Genomic DNA, 20231 nt, shown 5'->3' on the forward strand with positions numbered 1-20231 from the left:
CACTACTTTCTTTCTCTTTCTTTTTTCTGAAGATAATCCTGCAGTAGCCAACTGACTTGCTTTGATCTGGACTGGGCATGCTGGGCAAGCCTCATCAGGGAACTGCCCTTGACTTTTGCCGTGTAGTGGTCTTCCTAATTACTGCATTCTAGTTGCTCCCAAGAAAGGACACAGCACAGGTAACACTAAATTTCTGAAAACAGTTGAAGCTATACTTAGAGCTGATTGAAGGCTTGCCTGTTTACAGAATTCTAGGTAGGAAATACTTTCTCCTGAGAATTTTGAAAACAATGCCACACTGTGTTAGAAATTTTAGTGCTGCTGTTGGGAGATCCTCTTTTTTTGCGGGGGGGGGGGGGTGTCCCTCAGAAAACTTTATAGAAGTCAGTACAGTGTAGTGGGTATGGAGTTAGACTGCCCAGTTTGGAAATCTGACTCCCACTTACTAGTTATGCGATACTGGGGGATTCACTTACCCACTGTGACTTAACATTCCTCATTTATAAAGACGGTGAAATACTACAGTTTTTCTCAAGAGTCTCTAAGATTAAATGTGCTAAAAAAAAAAGTACTTCTATGTGTAAGTACAACTGTGATGATAGTAATGAGGATTTTAAAATCTCTTTGTTTCTGGCTTCCTAAAATTTCCTGAAACTGTATCTTAGTCTAAGTGCTGGTCACTTATGGGTCCCTTCAATATGGAAACTCACAATTTTTCAATGGGAGACTATCCGGTCTTATTTCTTTAATAATTTCTTCTCCATTCTGTCCCTATTCTTTCTGGAACTTCCTTCATTTGTATGTTGAACACGTTACACTGAACCTCTAGTTTTCCTAACTTGTCTATTTTCAATCTTTTTTGGTTTTCCCTTCTGGCGGGTTTTCTTGACTTAGCTTCTGATACTGCTATGAAACTTTTTACTTTTGCAGATGCTGTTTTGCACATTTCTGACAGAGCCCTAGTTAGGTCTCTTTTTCTTCCCACAGCATCCCTTCCTATTCTTTTCTCACGGCGACACTATCTTCTCTTCCTGCTCTGAGCATCTTACAGATATTATTTCTGTTGGCATTTGCTCCCTGGATCTTCAGTTTCCCCTGAGCTCTACTGTACTCTTCATTTGTTTTGTTCTTTATCTTCTTTTGTGTTGAGGGGTCTCTCCCATGTTAGGCGACCCTCAGCTGGGAGTCCTATAGGACTGAGACAGTGACTAGGAGCTGCATGGAAGGGGAGGGCATGTGGTTGACAGGCCCTCCCGTTGGGCGTGTCATCAAGCCAGTTTTCTCACTGGGCATCTGAAATGTCAGGTGGGGAACAGTGTCTTCTTTAAGCCCATACGGTTGCTGCGGTGGCGGGTGCCTTAAATCCCTTCCCTTTGGAAGCTCCTCTGTAATCATTTCCTTCAATTTCAGCTTTCTTGGAACGACCAAGTCAGATCCTTCCTTCTTTGCTTTTCAAAAGACAAACAAACAAAAAACACATTGGTGTTGCTCATCTGTTCTTGCTTCCCTCTGTTTTTTTTCTGGGAGGGGGGCAGGTTTATATTTTTATTGTTATTTAAGCGAAGTTTTTCTTTTCTACTGTCATTTTTCCCCCTTTTTTGGGTCCTTCTGTTATCATTTAAGTGAGGTTTCATGTGGGAGGTATTAAATGTATTGCTTGGTCCTGCTTCATCCTTCTCCTCCTGTATTTTCTATACATCTCAAATAGGTCATTATTCTTTATCTCCCTTCTTTTCTCATAGAGTAGAAGGACCTCCTAGTAAAACTGAGAAAACAAAATCCCACAAGCCTGCAAAATCTCGTAGTAATCCCTGGAATTCGTCTTCAAAACCTCACCAAACTCAAACTGATGCCATTTTACGTGACAGAGACAGGTAGTAGAGAGAAGAAAACACTTCTCACCATCGCATTTCACATTTTCGATCAAACTCTGCTACTCCATATATTCATTTATTGTCACCCTAATTTCTTTTCACTTGGCCCATGTGTTTCCCTTACATCATTTGGTTGGTATGCCCCCACTTCCACGATGTGGTCAGATGATAACAAAACTGATTATGATGCTTGAAGCCTCACATAAGATCATGTTTAATTTTGTCCAAATCAAGCAAAATTCATCCATCTGAGCTTTGAATATTTTTGCCTATGTACGAAAATTGAACTGTTCAAAGAAATGTTTTGGCTAATGCAGTAAGTAAAGATAGCAAATTGCTACGTAGAAGGAGTTTCTTCACTAATCGTATTAGTTTGTGGAGGTTGCCATAACATAAAAATACACAGACTGGGTGTCTTAGAAGATTCAAATCTATGTTCCCACAGTTCTGGAGGCTGGAAGTCCAAGATCAAGGTGTTGCAAGTTTGGTGTCTTTTGAACTTTCTCCCTGGCTATGTCCTCACGTGGTCTTTCCTCGGTGTACACACGTGTGTCCAAATTTCCCTTTCTTATAATGAAACTACTCATATTGGACTAGGGCCCGCCCCAATGGCCTCATTTTAACTTAACTACCTCTTTAAATGACCCTATCTCTAAATGTAGTCACATTCTGAGGCCCGGGGGGTTAGGGCTTCAAAATATGAATTTTGGGGGGCACAATCAACACGTAACACAAGTGCATATTCAAGTGAGAACTAGCTCCAGCTAAGAGGGCAAGCAGCAGATGAAGGGGATCAGGAGTAAATTCACAGCAACATGGAAAATAGTACATTTATAGGAACAAAAGAAAACGTGGTCATGGAAAAAGGCAAGAAGAGCTACGTGGACAAAACAGAATACAAGAACTCCCAGAGCTCCAATTAACATTCACTAGATTAGGTAAGCAACTGCATATGATTAACTCTTAAGAAAAAGGGAAGGGGAAAAAAATTTAAAAAAAAAAAAAAAAAGAAGAAAAAGGGAAGGGAGAAAACACAAATACTGGCAACTGAGAAGTTCCAGAGATGTGTATGTACCTTGCAAGGTTCTAACTCTAAATTCAGAGAAGGCATGTGGTCAAAGACTATTCCAGGCAAAGTCTGTATGTTAAAATTGGAGTTAGAAGGAATTGGTAACAATGGTGCCTTAGCACAATATATACCAAATTCTATATAATTGGCTGTGAACATGTTGTTATAGCTAATTATTATTTGGGAATTATATATCTATTTTTCTTTTTCTTTTTGAGAGATCAGCTTGAAGCTTAGCCAAAAAATGCCTAAACTTTACACCATGATAATGAAACATGGGTAGCATATCCTAGATAAGACAGGAGGAGGGGACTCTGCCTTAGAGGGAACAGCTGGGGGGTGGAGGGCACCCCCTCCACCCCCGAGTGGGCAGCTTAAGTTATGAATCACAGCAAATGTCGTAGTGAAGGCAATGCTCTCACAGCAAACTCTCTTTGCAATAATTTAAATAAAATCTCTGCGGGAAATAAGTAGCATTAAAAAAGCAATCTCCTGCTGAAACTAATGCATTTTAATCAGATTTCCTGTTTTTCCAGCTTGAATATAAAGATAAAAGAAAATATCTGACATTTCTTATGGTGGGAATAAACAAAGACCAACCGAATGAAAAAAACAGAATGCTACTTATTCACAGCACGCTAGAGCAAGGGAGTCAGCCACCATCACTTGTGTTTTGCTGAAGCATTGGGAAAGCTTAAAGGCGAAAAAAGGAAAGGCTTCAGGGGTACCCTGAGAGGAGGCTGTTGGCAGGTAACTGGAAGTGGGCGTCCTATGTGACTGGTCAGGAGAGCATATCTGGCTGTCTCGGATCGGTCCTAAACTGGAGGCGGGAAAAACATTAAGGAAGCCGTCAGTTACTAATCAAGTCCTGGACATTTGGGGCCAATTGTTACAGTGGTTATTCTTTAGCTTCCTGAATTGTCACTAGAGATTGCTCTCTGGACAATCTGACTTCCTGCAAGTCTGGCTTACAGCAGGCTGGCTTCCTGGGTTATTTCCCAGGCGGTTTGCTACAGGTTATGGGTCAAGGTTCTAGGTTTATATATGGTCTGGACATTGTCCACTTGTACATTCCGTCTCTCATTGCTCTTACTGAAGAAAAAGGATAAGGTAAGGCACTCTGAACTGGGACAAAAGAAGAGTCTTGGAGAACTGGAGTTTGCTCTTTCTAGAAAGTGACAGAGAAAGGGTGTCCTCTACCAGGAGAGAGAAAAGATAGTCTGGGTTACCCGGGGAAACATCCAGCCTGAGGGTTTCAGGAAGCAAAAGAGACTCCTATTCCTTATACCCTAGGCCAGACTGGCAGGCTTGTGGGCTAACATTCCTAGTGAGAGAAAGTTAAAAGGGGAGCCAAGGTACCACCTTCCTTCCCTACTCTGTCTACAGGGACCAGTGCACTGAGCTGTGTCCTGGACAAGCAAAAACCCCCAAGTCCTTAACAGCAAGGGGCTAGGAGTCTGATGGGGAGGATTTCTGTGGATACACTCAATAAATTGCTTGATAAACAGATTATCTATAATATATATGTGCATACGTATATTTAGGACATCGACCTGTGTGGATGTGTACTAAGACATTAATCACAACCTACAGGATGAAAAATTTTGGAACAGCAAACAGAGTGCCAACCTACAGATACAGTTTGCAATTTTTCTGAAATATTAAACACTGTACTGTGAACTCCCAAAGAGAATCACAGATAAAGAAAATTTTTAGACATTTTCTTTTCATTGACCAATACTGAAAACTAACCAATTTCACTCTAAGAGAGAAAACACCCTTTTACTTTGAATTAATTCAAAGACTATAATGTATCTTATCCTTTCGCTGCGTTGCCATAATTGGCATCAGATGCCATCCTAGAACCTTGGCCGAGCACTGACTCTTGGTGAGGTCCCCCAGGAAAACACACAGGAACATCCATGATGGTGTGTTTTCGTCGTGTTTGGTTTGGTTTCATTTTCGTGCTTCATTAAAATCTTGCAGGAGAGGTGAAACTGGGGTAATTATTTTGAATTTAGAGATAAAGAAACTGAGGTTCAGAGGGTGAAGTGACCTTCCCTAGGGGTAGCTAAGAACAAAACTTTTCCAACTGGAGAGCCTCCTTTCAAGTTCACTTTAAGTTGTGCCACCATCCAATTTCCTGAATTCTCTGGGCTCCTACTGCCATTCGGTTGTGATTTTTTTTATGTGTCACTGGAGTGTCCCAAAAGTTTAAAGTTTGATTTAGAAAAATAGGATTAAACTATTATGGTCATCTTAAGCAACTGCTTTTAGCGCTTCTTTTTAGTACGACACTTTCATAAAAATTGCTAATCTTCTTAATTTATAGCTTAATTCCATCTGCCATTTTTGCTTCTTTCTTAATCCATTTCATTTCAAAAGCAGTTCAGTGGAAACATTCAAGTATTTAATTGTATAGACAAAAATGTGGAACCACTGAATATACTTCTAAGTAACTCTTATTTTTGGTGAAGCTGACATTATTCATACACAATGGATTTCTTAATTAAAAGCCACGGTCTGCAGGAAAATGATGGAGGGAGTATAACTTTAATCAATCATTCTTATGCATGGTGTCATGCCGTCAGAAAAACAGCACCGGGCAGTCCTCCAGCTAATGCAAGTATAATGTGAGGAAGCGGAAACTTACCTGTGATGCAACACCAGAGCAGCCGCTCCAAACAACTCAGAAAAAAACTCAGAAAAACTTGCAAGTTTTCCTTTTGCAAAGAGGTATCAGGAAACACACACACAAAAGGTATACTTTAAACTAGTTTTCAGGGGTACATGGGGGCTTAGTCAGTTAAGCATCTGACTCTAGGCTTGGGCTCAGGTCGTGGTCTCTGTCCTGGGATTGAGCCACAGGTGGGCTTCTGGCTTAGCACGGAGTCTCGCTTGTCCCTATTCCTCTGCTCCTTCCACCATTCATGCATGTTCACACTCCCTTTCTCCCAAATAAATAAAATCTTAAAAAAAAAAAAAAGACTATAGTTTTCTGTTGCTATTCACTGCTGTTGTTTTAGGGATATTACAACAATTTCTATGCATGCATTTTTACATCTAAATTAGACATGGAGTAATGTAGATCAAAAGCTAATCTCAAAAAGAGAAGAGCAAAACTATTCTATTTATAACCTAGCAAAGACTTTAATCCATTTGTTTCAATTTCTATGTTAAATACCCCCAAAGCACCAAGGCTTTGATATTTGTGATTTGGGCAGCAACCTACTCACTTTCAATGAAAATATGCCTAAAAGAGAAAACTCTACTGGGATATTTTTCTCTAATTTTTTTTCCCATTCAGTTGCCACAGCCTCTTTCCATCTCCGGTGCAGAGTTGAAAAACTGCAAACACCACAATGAGAGGGAAACAATGACCATTTAACAAAAGGGGAAAAACCCTGATGATGCATTTTACTGAACAGTGTCCCACTGCCTCCAAGAAAACTGCTCTACTTCTCACTGAACATACGGTGGGAATAATTTAAATGGAAATGTGCTATCTGTGGTGTTTGTCATGTAAGGGCCAGAATAATCCTAGAAGGAGTTTGGCCAAAGATGCAGCTACCTGATCTAGAAGGTTTCCACTTTAAGATGTTAATGCCCAATCCACGATCTATAATATTCAAAACTGTAATTTGAAAATGGAAAGAAATTTGATGTACAAGGGTTTGTCCACTAAATGGACATCAGCCCTGGGTTTCCTTACACAGCAGTCTCTGTCATGGTCAGTATTGGCAAATGATCCCCTTGAAATGACTTCTTTATCTGAAATCCATAACCAGACACAATATTAACATTTCTACAAATAAAGATAGTTAGCAAGTGAGGCACTGGATTTCAGACATAAGAGGTCCCACACTCTGAGACTCCATGCAGCTGGGGACCCAGTGATCAATGTTCAAGTCCCGCTTTTCTTCTTAAAAAAGGAGAACTTAAAAACAGACAGGGCTGAAATCAAGAAGTCTGGGGAAATAGAACCGAAATGAAGACATGATAGGCAAAAAGGAGAAGGACAGGAGACCAAGAGCAGACATCAGTCACTTTGAGGTAGAATGGGCTATGGTGAGGGTATGGACTTTGAGGACAATGATTTTCATTCAAATCCCAGCCCCGCCATCATTAAATATGGACCATGGGCAAATTTCATTTCTCCACTCCTTACTCTACTCATAGATAGGTGAGCACAAGCATACCTATTTTGCAGAATGTTACAAAGATTAGAAGTATTATGTACAAAAATGCTCAATGCATTGACTGTAAATAGAAGGCATTCCATACCCGATAGCTGTTACATTATTTCAGTAATACATAATATTTCAAAATTGGCTTTCTAAGTTGTTTTTTATTTAAAACTAATTTTTAAATATTCTATTGATTTATTTGACAGACAGACACAGCGAGAGAGGGAACGCAAGCAGGGGAAGTGGGAGACGGAGAAGCAGGCTTCCTGTCGAGGAGGGAGCCCGATATGGGGCTTGATCTCAGGACCCTGGGATCGTGACCTGAGCCGAAGGCAGACACTTAATGACTGAGCCACCCAGGTGCCCCATTGAAGTTGCATTTAGAAACTAGAAATATTTTCCTACGAAAACAAGGTAATTAATTAAATTGACTACTAATAATTAATACTTACTGAGCACTTCCCATTTACTTATTAAGTTTGAACAACCAGGAAACAAATACCATTTCCATAGGTACTTTGCAGGTAATGAAAGCAGAACACATAGAAGCGTTGCTCAATGTCACACAGTGAGTAAGGAATGGCCCCAAATATCAAAATGAGGCAATGTAGCCACGGAGTCCTAACCTCTAAGCTGCTCATTATATTGCCTCCCTGGTGATTATTAAGTGTTTTTCATCAACCCCTCAGAAACCTATTTATTTATTTATTTATTTATTTATTTATTTATTTATTTATTTATTTTTAAAAGATTTTATTTATTTATTTGACAGAGAGAGATCACAGTAGACAGAGAGGCAGGCAGAGAGAGAGAGAGAGAGAGGGAAGCAAGCTCCCTGCTGAGCAGAGAGCCCCATGCGGGACTCGATCCCAGGACCCTGAGATCATGACCTGAGCCGAAGGAGCGGCTTAACCCACTGAGCCACCCAGGCACCCTATTTATTTATTTTTTAAAAAATATTTTATTTATTTATTTGACAGACAGAGATCACAGGCAGAGAGGCAGGCAGAGAGAGAGGAGGAAGCAAGCTCCCCGCAGAGCAGAGAGCCCGATGTGGGGCTCGATCCCAGGACCCTAAGACCATGACCTGAGCCAAAGGCAGAGGCTTTAACCCACTGAGCCACCCAGGCACCCCAGAAACCTATTTATTTTTAACATACCTGAATTACAATATGCTACCACAATTTCTTAGTTTTGTTAACAGATTTATTGAGCTATAACTCACATACCAAAATTCACTCAACTAACTTTTACCATACAGTGGTTTTTAATAGACTCACAGAGTTGTGCAACCATCGACTTTGTTGCAGAACGTTTTCATCACGTCAAAAGTAACCCTTCACCATTAGCAGTCACTCCCCTCACTCCATCTCCTTGGTCCCTGGCAATCACCAATCTACTTTCTGTCTCCATAATTTCCTAATGATGAACTGCCTAATCTGGACAGTTCATGTAAATAGAGCCTGCTTTCCAAGATGTATTTATTTATTTTAGAGAGGGAGAGAGAATGTGTTTGAGTGGGAGAAGGAACACAGGGAGAGAATCTTCAAGCAGACTCCCCACTAAGCACAGAGGCCGACATAGGACTCAATCTCACAAACCACAAGATCTGACTTGAGCCAAAACCAGGACTCAGACACTTAACTGAATGAGCCACCCAGCTGCCCTGGGCACTTCATATAAATAGAATCATCTAATAGGTGGTCTTTTGTGCCTCATTTCTTTCACTTAGTGTAATGTTTTTAAGGTTCATTCATGTTGTACTTCACTGCTTTTTATTGCCATTGTGACGATATATCACATTTTGTTTACTCATTCATTCACCATTTAGATGGACATTTCGGTTGCTTCCACTTTTTTGGTGCTATTAATAATATCAACATTCATGCACATATTTTTGGATGAACGTGATGCTTTTATTTTTCTTGGGTATATACCTAGGAGTGGAATTGCTGGGCCATAACTTTAGTTAGCTTTTTGAGGAACTGCCAAATCATTTTCCAAAATGGCTGTATCCCTTGACATTTCCACCAGCAATGTTCGATGGCTCCGATTTCTCTATATACTTGCTAACATTTGTTAATGTTCATCTTTTTTGTTGTAGCCATCCTAGTGGGTGTTAAGGGGCATCCTGGGGTTTTGATTTGTATTTTCCTAATGATGAATAATGTTCAGCATCTTATCATGAGCTTCTCGGCCATTCACGGATCTTCTTTGAATATGTCTATTCAAATCTTCATCCATTTTGAAACTGGGTTGTCTCTATATTGAGTTATCAGAGTTCTTAATATAGTCTGGATTAAGTCCTTTGTCAGATAATGATTTGCAAATATTACCTCTCATTCTGTGGATTTTAATTTTTTTTTTTTATTGATTGGGTTCTTTATTTTTTTTAAGGTTTTATTTATCTATTTAACAGAGAGAGACACAGCGAGAGAGGGAACATAAGCAGGGAAAGTGGGAGAGGGAGAAGCAGGCTTTCCACTGAGCAGGGAGCCTGATGTGGGGCTCAGTGCCAGGAACCTGGGATCATGATCTGAGCTGAAGGCAGATGCTTAATGACTGAGCCACCCAGGCCAGACGGTGTTCTTTGAAACACAAAAGTTTAAGACTGATGAAATCTAATTTATCTACTTTGCCTTTGTCACTGTGCTTTTGGTGTCAAATCTTAAAAAAAAAAAAAAAAAAAAAAAAAAAAAGTACCTAAACTCAATATTATGAAGACTCACTTTTTTTTTTTTTTTTAAGTCAGTAGTTTGGGTACCATTAGTTTATTATAAAAGAGAGACATGAAAATTATTTATACGATGAAAGATTTTACAACTTCACTGGAACGGGCAGCTTTACTTCATGCCATTTTTATAATGATTTCAGTCCACATACATTCTGAGAATGTCACTGTCTCTAAATAAGAAAGAATCCTTGTCCTCTAGAACTACTTTGGTGCCTACATATTCTGGGAGGGAACTTCATCTCCAACTTTCACACTAACTGATTGAATCTCTCCACCCTTTCCTTTAGCACTTGATACAACAGCTACTACTGTTGTTTGCAACACCTTTTCTTGAGATTTTTCTGGAAGCATAATGCCTCCTTTGGTTACAGTTTCAGCTGCACTCCTTTCAACTAAAACTCAGTCAAAGAACGGAAGAAAGCTAAACGTCTGCCCTGCCACAACTCTGACCATGGCAGTTCATACTGTGCTCAGTAGCTGCCACCACTGCAAGGAGACCCACAGTTGAACCACGGACCACGTGAACCTGAAGACTCACTTCTGTGCTTTCTTCTGTAAGTGTTACCATTTTATTTCTGACATTTAGGTCTACTTCCATTTTGAGTTCGTTTCAGTGTACAGTATGAGCTAACTTCACTTTTTCGCATATGGATATCCAGTTGTCCTAGCTCATTGTGAAAAGACAATTCTCTCCTTATTGCACTGTCTTGGCACCTTTGTCAAAAAGCAACTGATCACAAATGTAAGAGTTCATTTCTGGACTCTCTGTTCTATTTCACATGTCTACCCTCTGGCAGTTTTAGAAATCAGTATAAGAAGAAAAGACTGACAAGGGAAAAAATGTACTCTCTCTGGCTCTATTTTCCTTCCTGTAGATTTATGTTACCATCTAGTGTTTTCATTTCAGTCTGAACAACTGTGTTTAGTCTTTATTATAGAGCAGGTCTGTTAGTTGGAAATTCAGTTTTTATTTCTCTAGCAAAGTCTTAATTTCTCCTTTATTTTTGAGATCATTCTGCTAGATGCAGAATTCTTGGTTGACAGCCTTTTTCTTTTTGCATTTAAGCGTTATCCCATTGTCTTCTGGACTCCATGGTTTCTGATGAAAAGTTAGCTATTAATCATATTGAGGATCCCTTTTCCACAATAAGTCCTCTGTGTTTTCAAGAGATTCACTTTGTTTTTGGCTTTTGACAGTTCGACTAAGAAACATGTAGGTATGTTTTTCCAGTTTATCTTACTCAAAGCTTACTGAATTTCTTGGATGTGCAGAGTAATGCTTTTCATCTAATTTGCTAGGTTTTTGGCCTTTATCTCTTCAATACCCTTTCTGGCCCCGCCCTTTCTTCCCTCTTTCTGAGGACTCTATTACATGTATATTGTTACGTTTTTCAGTGCCCCCCACACATTGTTTTCTTCAATCTATTTTCTTTCCATTCCTTAGTATAAATAACTTCAATCAACCTATCTTCAAGCTTGCCGATGATTTCCTCTATCAGCTCAAATCAGCTGTGGAGCCTTTCTGGTTATTTTATACTGAAGGTGTTACACGCTCTAAATTTTCCATTTGGTTCGGCTCTATAGTTCTATTTCTTTATTATTATTGTCTACTAAGTGAGCTATCATTGTCATTATCTTTAATTCTTTAGATATGGTTTCCTTCAGTTATCTGGGTATATTCATAATGCTGATTTAAAGTCTTCATCTAGTAAGTTCAGCATCTAGGCCCCTCATGACAGTATCTACTGACTGTATTTTCCTATTTTTTGTATATATGTATATATATGAGTATATATACAAACATATATATGTATATATACACACACACTCTTCTGTTTCTTTGTGGGATAAGTAATTTTCGCTAAGACTAGACATTTTAGATAATGCGGCAACTCTAAAAAACAGATCTGCTCTCCCCCAGCATTTGTTGTTGCCACTACTTGTTTGTTGAGTGATTTCCTTGGTTAGTCTGTGAAATCTCTTACTCTATTGTCATGCATGGCCACTAAAGCCTCTTCTTGATTAGCTTAATAGTCAGCTAATGCATGGTCATTACTTGCTTACTACTTGCTTGAACTAGTAACTCTTCCCTCCTTCTGTTGAGAGGCTCTGCGTGAGTTTTGAAGCATGCCAGTAATGCTCAGGCAGTTTACAGCTCTGCTCTAGCCTTCATTTCTTGACTGTGCGGGGCCTCAGAGTCAGCCAAACGAAATGACTGGCGGTCCCTTGGGTATTTCCTGGGCATGCACCCCAGAGCGTACATGTATTGGAATATACAACCCCAGGAATACGTAAAAGCTTTTCAAAGCCTCTCATGGGCAACCTGCTCATCAGATTTTCTTTATTAAGTACTTTTCTTGCAGGGGGCAGGTTCTCATTTGCCCCCATATTTTAAAAACTGCCACTGATTCTTTTGACTAACATGCTGGGACAAAGCCATACTAATGAGTGAGGTCAAATAACAACGTTTTCCTAAGAATGGGGGTTTCTCAACAGCACAAGATGGGTCAAATAATGACAGTGTTCTGGATATGAAACTTTGTAAAAGCCCCAGACCTAATCTGCTTACACTTATGGCCACAAGGCTGTGGTCTTCAAGGTCTTCACAGTTAGTGTTGTGAGACTATTAATTTTCAAGTCTATTAAGAGCTAGGGAGGAAAGGATGAGAGCAAGTCAAGTTACTATCCCACAAATCCTTCTATTCTTACTGAGGCTTAGCAGATTTTCTTGAATAAATGTTCCTCAAATTGCGGCAACTCTTTGGTTAATGTACAGAGCTCTGCAAATGTTGATTTTGACAATTTTTCTCAGTGCTTTCCTTCCTTTTACGCAGGGGTAGAGTTACAAAGATGTTCCCTGTTCCATCCCCAAATCCTGCCCCATCCCCCAATATTTTATAACCATAATTAAATACTTGAAATTTCAACAGGAACTCTGCATACTCTAAATATCCTTCCCTATTATATAGCAAAAATTTCTAGAAAAGGATATCACTGAAGAAGAAGAAATGCCCTTGAGGAAAAAAGAATTCCCTTCAGGAAGAAGAATCCCCCTGACAAAGAAGAAAAAGAGTGGACCTTTTTCTTCTCTAGGCATCCCTTCCCAGTGCAGTAACGATACAAGAGAATTTCCCCCACATTCAGGGAGGGCTAACAAGGATGTTGTACCAACTGCTTACATGTAAGAAAAGTAAGTGGTATGATTTTTATATCCCTGGGACTTCTGACACATCTATGAAACAACTAGAGAAAAGAAACTTTATAGAAACTTCTACAACAAACCTCATTTATGAGCACCTACCATGTATCAGATACTGTACTAGTTGTGAATATGACAAACATGGCCCACTATCTTAGAGCACATGATCTCAGGGGGCTACACAGAACTAAAGAGGTGATTAGAATACAATATAAATGCTTAAAAAGAAAGTATAAGGTGTTTTTGGATACATGCAAGGAAGGACTCCTAACTTACTCTCTTAAAAGAAATGACCACTTCTCTAACATCTGAAAGATAAACAGGAATTGGCTGTGGAAAGGATAGGAGGAAAGGAGAAAAGGAAAGAGTAAAGAGAGGCGAGACTATCACATGGATGGTCTGGTAGGAGGAGGAACTTTGCCTGAATTAAACACAGTAAAGGGCAGTGGCAAGAAATATGGAATTTTGCCTGAATTAAAAACAGTAAAGGGCAGTGGCAAGAAATATGGATGCAGTAATAAACCTGGAATTTTGGGTAAAGCTGAATCCCTGACCAAAGCCATGAAGTTGGAACGGAGTATTAGCCATGGGATTACATGGTGAATTAACTTTCACATTGAGTGTTAATGTCTGCTGGAGATAGAATAGAATGAGTAAAAAAATCCATTTGGGGAGCACAGCTTTGGTTTTAGCGAGAAGACTTTAACAAGAAACTTTAATAGCAGTTGAACCAGAGTGGACAGGTGTTTTTTAGAAAATGACAAGTAAGGGAAAACAGAGAGTAGGGAACAGTGTTTGAATCTGAGTGTGTGTCCCCAGTTAGCAAGGACATTGAACACTGGAGGCCACTCTCCAAAAATCCATTGTGCCTCTTCCTCCTTCCTAAAGAACCCTGATTTAGTTCAGGTGTATACTTCCCCTCAGGTTATCCACTGGACTTGGAGAAATCTGACCTTTCCCTGGCTCCAGGAATTGATCTATTGACTTAAAGATAATCTCACAGCCCATCCAGAATGGAAATGTAACTTAATTGGCTCAATCAGACTGAAGGAAAAAAGATTTTTATTCCCTGGTTGATGGAGAGGTAACATTCTCCTGCTGGAAGCCTGCTGCTCCAGCCTGTGGCTAGCTACTTAATTTCTCAGTATTACAGTATTACAACTCTTTTGTAATTGTTAGTGCCCATGTGACATGGTTATGATCACTAGGACAAGGTCTCCTAGGAGGTTTCAAGTAGACCATTCAGGTCTAGTGTGGTGGCTCAACAATGTATGGAGCTCTCAAACACTTTCTAACCCTCCATTCCAGGGGCTGCTGGCAGCCATCTTGACTTAAGCAAGTGCAAGGACAGAGCTGACCAGGGAGGAAGTACAGAGGCAAGAAAACCTTCCACCTGGGTGCACAACCCCTGAAATTTGCCCTACTGCTAGGCTAGGCTTCCTTCACAAATGTCAACCAAATTCCTTGTTGCTTAAGCCACATTCCAGTTGCATTTCTGTCACTTGAAATTGAAAGCATCCAAAAAGCCACAGTAGGAAAATAAACTCACAGAGAGACCAGGAGAAGATGAGATATTAGAAAGAAAATCAGAAGAGCTCAGTGTGATATAATCTGAGAAGGGATGAAATTTTACAATGGAAAGCACTTCTGACAGTGCTAACTATCGGACATTTATCCAGGAAAATGTTTTCCTTGTACTAAGTCTGCTTGGGACAAAGAACCTCTTTAAATCGATCTGCATTCATGGTCACCACACGATGGTTTTCTGACTTATAAAATATTCAAAGTCTAACTGACAGCAGCCTACTTTACAATTGGATTATGATGATTATAGTGTGCTTTTACAATGAAACCGAGTAAGTATGGTCAAGTAAGACCTATTTAAAGTAGGTAAATCGACACTACTTTGAAACGTTCTTTCCTCAAGTAGAAAAAAATTCTTCAGTGAAGTCTTCTTACAGATATATTTTATTCAAGATGTTCTTTAGCAAAATAAATAAATAAATAAAATAACTGAAAAATGTAAAACACTTAAAAGTAGAGGGAACAGTATTAACTTCCATGTATCTATCCCCCAGATTCCAAAATTGTCAATATTTTGTTACTCTTGTTCTTCCTTTTTCATCTCTCTGGGATAAGTGAATGTAGTAGCTACACTGACAGTGGTAAGAATAGGCCTCTTAGCTCTGACCCTACATACTGTACTTTACCCTACTTGCATGGGCAGGGTAGGTGTTGGCTATCCTAGGACTGCTGCCCACAGACGAGACCAGCACAGTGGTCAAACGTTATGTCCTTTCCGAAAGTGGAAATATATTGAGCATAAATGGAGAGAAGGAGGAACAGGAGCTGGGAGTAAGGGAATGAATGGATTTTGTAATAGTAGGAAATCCAATATTATCTCAACACCTCAAAAGAGGCTCAGGGCAAGAGATGATACTGTCCCTTAGCTTGATTATACCAGATGCATGAAAAGGTGAAGCAATATATTTCTAGGTCCACTTGTAGTTTTGGAACTGGAGGAGATCTAGCGGAGGGCTGCCAGTTTGAGTGGCCTTGCCCTGGGAGCTACTTTCAAATGGTAAGATGATGGACTGGGCTAATTATTAGTAACTGAATGGAAGGCTAGTAACATGCCGATATCTATTAACTGTTATGATCTTATTATAAGGCATGCATGACAAAAACAAAAATGAAAACAAAAACTAGAGGGTGACCTGAGGTATAATAGGACATATATTTGATCTTTGTCCCAGATTCCTGGCACAGAGCTCCTAAAAATCTTGGAATTTCCTGAATAACGGGAGTGTCTTTGTCATTTAAAGGCACCCTTTTTGAGCTCAACTGAGTTTGTGTTAATGAGGTGACTTAGAACAGGGGCCCCTAGATAGCCTCAGGATGGGGCTGGTCACCAGAAAGACCAAATGATTGGAAGGTTAGACCTTTCAGCTCCACCCACCAGGCACTGGAAAGGGGAAACAGGCACTGCTTATTAAACTCTCCAAAAACTTGAACAAGATCTGATGAGCTTCTGTGTTGATAAAAGTATACACACACCAAGAGAAGATAATATTCCATTTCATAGGGACAGAAGTTCCTGCATTCAGACCCTTCTGGGTCTTATCCTGTGTACCTCTTTTTTTTTTTTTTTTTAAATATTTTATTTATTTATTTGATAACAGAGATCACAAGTAGGCAGAGAGGCAGGGAGAGACAGAGGGGTATGCAGGCTCCCCACTGAGCAGAGAACCTGATACGGGGCTCAATCCCAGGACTCTGAGATCATGACCTGAGCAGAAGGCAGAGGCCCAACCCATTGAGCCACCCGGGCACCCCTCCTGTGTACTTCTTTATCTGGCTGTTCATCTGTACCCTTTATAGTATCCATCACAATAACTCAGAAACACAAAAACTCACAAAGTAAACGTTTCTGAGTTCTGTGAGCCACTCTGGCAAAGTAATCAAACCCAAGGAGGGGGCTGTGGGAACCTCCCAATGCACAGCCAATCAGAAGCACAGGGGACAACCTGAACCTGCAGTGGGTGTCTGCAATGGGGGCAGTCTTGTGAGACTGAGCCCTTAACCTGTGCAACCTGATGCCACCTTCAGATAGTGTTCAGAATAGTATTCTAGAATTCAGATAGTGTTCAGAATTGAGTTAAATTTGTAGGGCACTCAGCCAGTGTCCCTTGAGAATTGGAGAACCACTTGGTGGTGTTGGAAAACACATCCTGGAGATGTAAAGCCAGCAGTCTGAACATGAGAATGTGTTTTCTTATATACGAACAACATCTATATGGCAGTTAGAACCTCAAGCTGGATCACTGAGGCCCATCTAACCTATAGGGTGGATGACATCTTCTACATTTTTATTAAAACTATGAGTTAAACTGGGTGTTTACCCTACAGATACAAATGTAGTGATCCGAAGGGGAACATGCACCTGGATGTTTAGAGCAGCAATGTCCACAACAGCTGAACTATGGAAAGAACATAGATGCCCATCAATAGACAAATGGATAAAGAAGATGTGATACACACACACACACACACACACACACACACACACACACACACACACACTGGAATACTATGCAGCCATCAAAAGAAATGAAATCTTGCCATTTTCAATGATGTAGATGGAACTAGAGGGCATCATGCTTAGTGAAATAAGTCAATCAGAAAAAGACAAGTATCCTATGAACTCTCTAATATGAGGAATTTGAGAATCGGGGTGGGGGGTTGCAGGGGGTTGAGAAGGAAAAAAATGCAACAAGGTGGGATTGAGAGGGAGTCAAACCGTAAGAGACTCTTTTTTTTTTTTTAAGATATTATTTATTTATTTATTTATTTGTCAGAGAGAGAGAGCGCGTGAGCGCATGGGCACAAGCAGGTAGAGTGGCGGGCAGAGGCAAAGACAGAAACAGGCTCCCTGCCTAGCAAGGAGCTCAATGCAGGTGTCCCATGAAACTCTTAATCTCACAAAACAAACTGAGGGTTGCTGGAGAGGCGGGGGTGGGAGAGATAGGGTGGCTGGGGTTATGGACATTGGGGAGGGTATGTGCTATGGTGAATGCAATGAAGTGTGTAAGCCTGACGACTCACAGACCTGTAGCCCGGGGCAAATAGTACATTATATGTTAATTAAAATGATTTTAAAAAACCACAAAAAACCCCCCTATGAGTTAATTTACCTCCCATTTTATTAATACATCTAACAAGAAGAAAGAGCTTACCAAAGCAATCATAAACTTCTGACCAGCCACTACCAAAATTACCAAGCAGATGTTCTTACCATTTGGATTTAATTTACCAAAATAAATCTTCCAATTTTTCTCTTGCATTTTTGTTTGTTTGTTTTTCCATTAAGTTGTCAGAATCACTCAGTTTCTCTATCCTACAAATCTGCTACAACATATTCTAAAAGTATTTGCCGGTTCTTTTTTTTTTTTTTTCTTTTTTTTTCCCTATCCAGTCAGAAGTAGTGGTTTTCAAAATGTGGTCCAGGGATACCTAGTGGATTCCTAGACCCTTTTAGGGGTTCTGCAAGATCAAAACTATTTCCTCAATAATATAAAGATGTTATTTGCCATTTTCGTACTCAATATTTCATGGTGTACAATGGAATTTTCCAGATGCTACCTGACATATGACATAATCACCACTCTAATGGATGTATACGTAGATAGGAGAATCCTCTTATCCTGTATTATGCCAGGCATCAAAGAGATTTGTAAAAATATAAAACGATTCTACTCTTCTTACTACATTTTTTTGTTTTGAAAATCAAGTTATTTTTTAACTTGTAAGATTTATTTATTTATTTCAGAGAGAGGACAAGCAGGGGGAGGGGCAGAGGGAGAGAGAGAATCTCCAGCAGACTCCCTGCTGAGCACCAAAACCAACGTGGGGCTCAATCTCACGACCTCCAAGATTACGGCCCAAGGTGAAACCAAGAGCTGGATGCCTAACAGACTGAGCCACCCAGGCACCCTTAAAGTTATTTTTTAAGTTATTTATATTAACATGCAATGATGTTTTTGTTATTTTTAAAGAATTCATAAATATTACTCTTAGTTTCAATTTCTGATAATTATATTGATAGACGTAGCCCCCTCCCCAACACATAGACTCCTTGGGGCACTCCATAATAATTTTTAAAGTGTAAAGGGGTCCTAAAGTCAAAATGTATGAGAACAGCCAGCTCTTCAAGAAAAATTCCTTTCTTCACCATCTAAACTGAGCTTTTGGCTAATGGGATGAAAAGATTCTTTCTGCAATCTTTTTGCAAATGTCACTGGATGTAAAACCTATCTCCTCCCTGACATTCCTCTTTGTGGTAGGCATTCTCTGACTTTGAGTAGGAAACACACGATTTGTGAGAATCAAGTCTAAGTCAGCACTCACCTTCACTAATTCTGTGTAGCCGGTTTCTTTCGGGGTCCACCAGGGCTGGGCTTTCAGTCCATGCACGTTGTAGAGAGAGCGCTGCCATACAGATGCAAAATGGCCCCTCTTGTGCCCAAGCTCGTACCACTTATATGCCTGAAAGAACAGAAGGATTGAACCATGGACACAGGAAGCAGTTCTATTAATTAAAAAAATTGAGAATCACTTTGGTAACTTTTAAATAAAGAGTTTGCTAGTCAGATGCCCAAATTGGTTATACTGGTGAAAATACCATTACTCGATTAGGTTTCTGATCATGACGTATTTTCCTTATAAATGCACGTCTGCCTTTTATTTTCCTTCTGAGGGTTTATGCTCCCGTGATGCGGCCTCAGGCTGGACTCATTTCGGTCTTCCTCCAAGTGTCCAGCACAGAGTCTAGGACTCATGTGTTAAGTGAATAAATAATCTAAGAAACCATAATGGGTTTTATCTTTTCACCTTCATTTCTCCAGTTCTACTTTTGTGTTTCCTTTAAAAGGAAAGGATTATGATTTTAATAAATTCTTCCAAAATATTTGTGATTACCGAATCAGATTGTGAAAAGGAAAAGTGACTTCTTTTCACATGTACCTTCTTCCCACATCTGCATTTCAGAAGCCGACCCCAAGGTAAGAGATTATGAATCCTCCGTTAAATTAAATAGACAGAAAGGAAATCTCATTCTGAGCTGGCAATAAATATAGCAATAGCCCATACTAGGCTTTTTAAAGGGGAATTTTTGTTCCTTTTCAGGTTTATTTCCTGCCATGAGGGATAACATTTGTGGCTTTAGGCTAATTGGAACACGATACAACTTGCCTCCAAGAAGACTAGCCTTTTCAGGGACAGCTGGCTGAAGAGTATGCCGCTCCATATGTCTCCTTCCAGTGACACCCTCACCATATGCTCCCCAGGGGCTCTCCCGCAAGGTTCCTGCGCCGCGCATGCTCACTCCATTGTCTTCAAGTTGGAAGACGCTGCAGGGCTATGCTGAACAGTATCCCTTCCTGACTCTAAGTCTGAGCTAATGAGGGCTTTCTGAAGAGTGATTACAAATACACACTTGGATCAATTAAATACAGGCATTTAATACCAGGTGGATCAAGAAGATATTCAAAAGAACATCTTCATAAAACTCTGGATATATTTTATTATTGTTTTTGTTAAAGATCCATTTATTCCAGAGAGAGAGAGTGAGGGCGAGCATGCGTGAGCGTGTGTGTGCGCACATTGACGG

The 20231-nt window shown here is 39.9% G+C and overlaps 1 protein-coding gene and 1 pseudogene across 1 annotated transcript in view; both read right to left on the reverse strand.

Moving 5' to 3' along the window:
• The window catches only part of ASPH (aspartate beta-hydroxylase), a 215430-nt gene that overhangs the window by 24058 nt on the left and 171141 nt on the right, over positions 1-20231 (reverse strand). Inside the window, exon 20 of the mRNA XM_032316775.1 lies at positions 18971-19108. Within this exon, the coding sequence (XP_032172666.1) occupies positions 18971-19108 (138 nt within the window). The remainder of the gene's footprint in view (positions 1-18970; positions 19109-20231) is intronic.
• On the reverse strand, positions 9964-11180 carry LOC116575417 (annotated as a pseudogene).

Source organism: Mustela erminea, chromosome 16 (genome assembly GCF_009829155.1).
Source record: "Mustela erminea isolate mMusErm1 chromosome 16, mMusErm1.Pri, whole genome shotgun sequence".
Classification (NCBI taxonomy): Eukaryota; Metazoa; Chordata; class Mammalia; order Carnivora; family Mustelidae; genus Mustela; species Mustela erminea.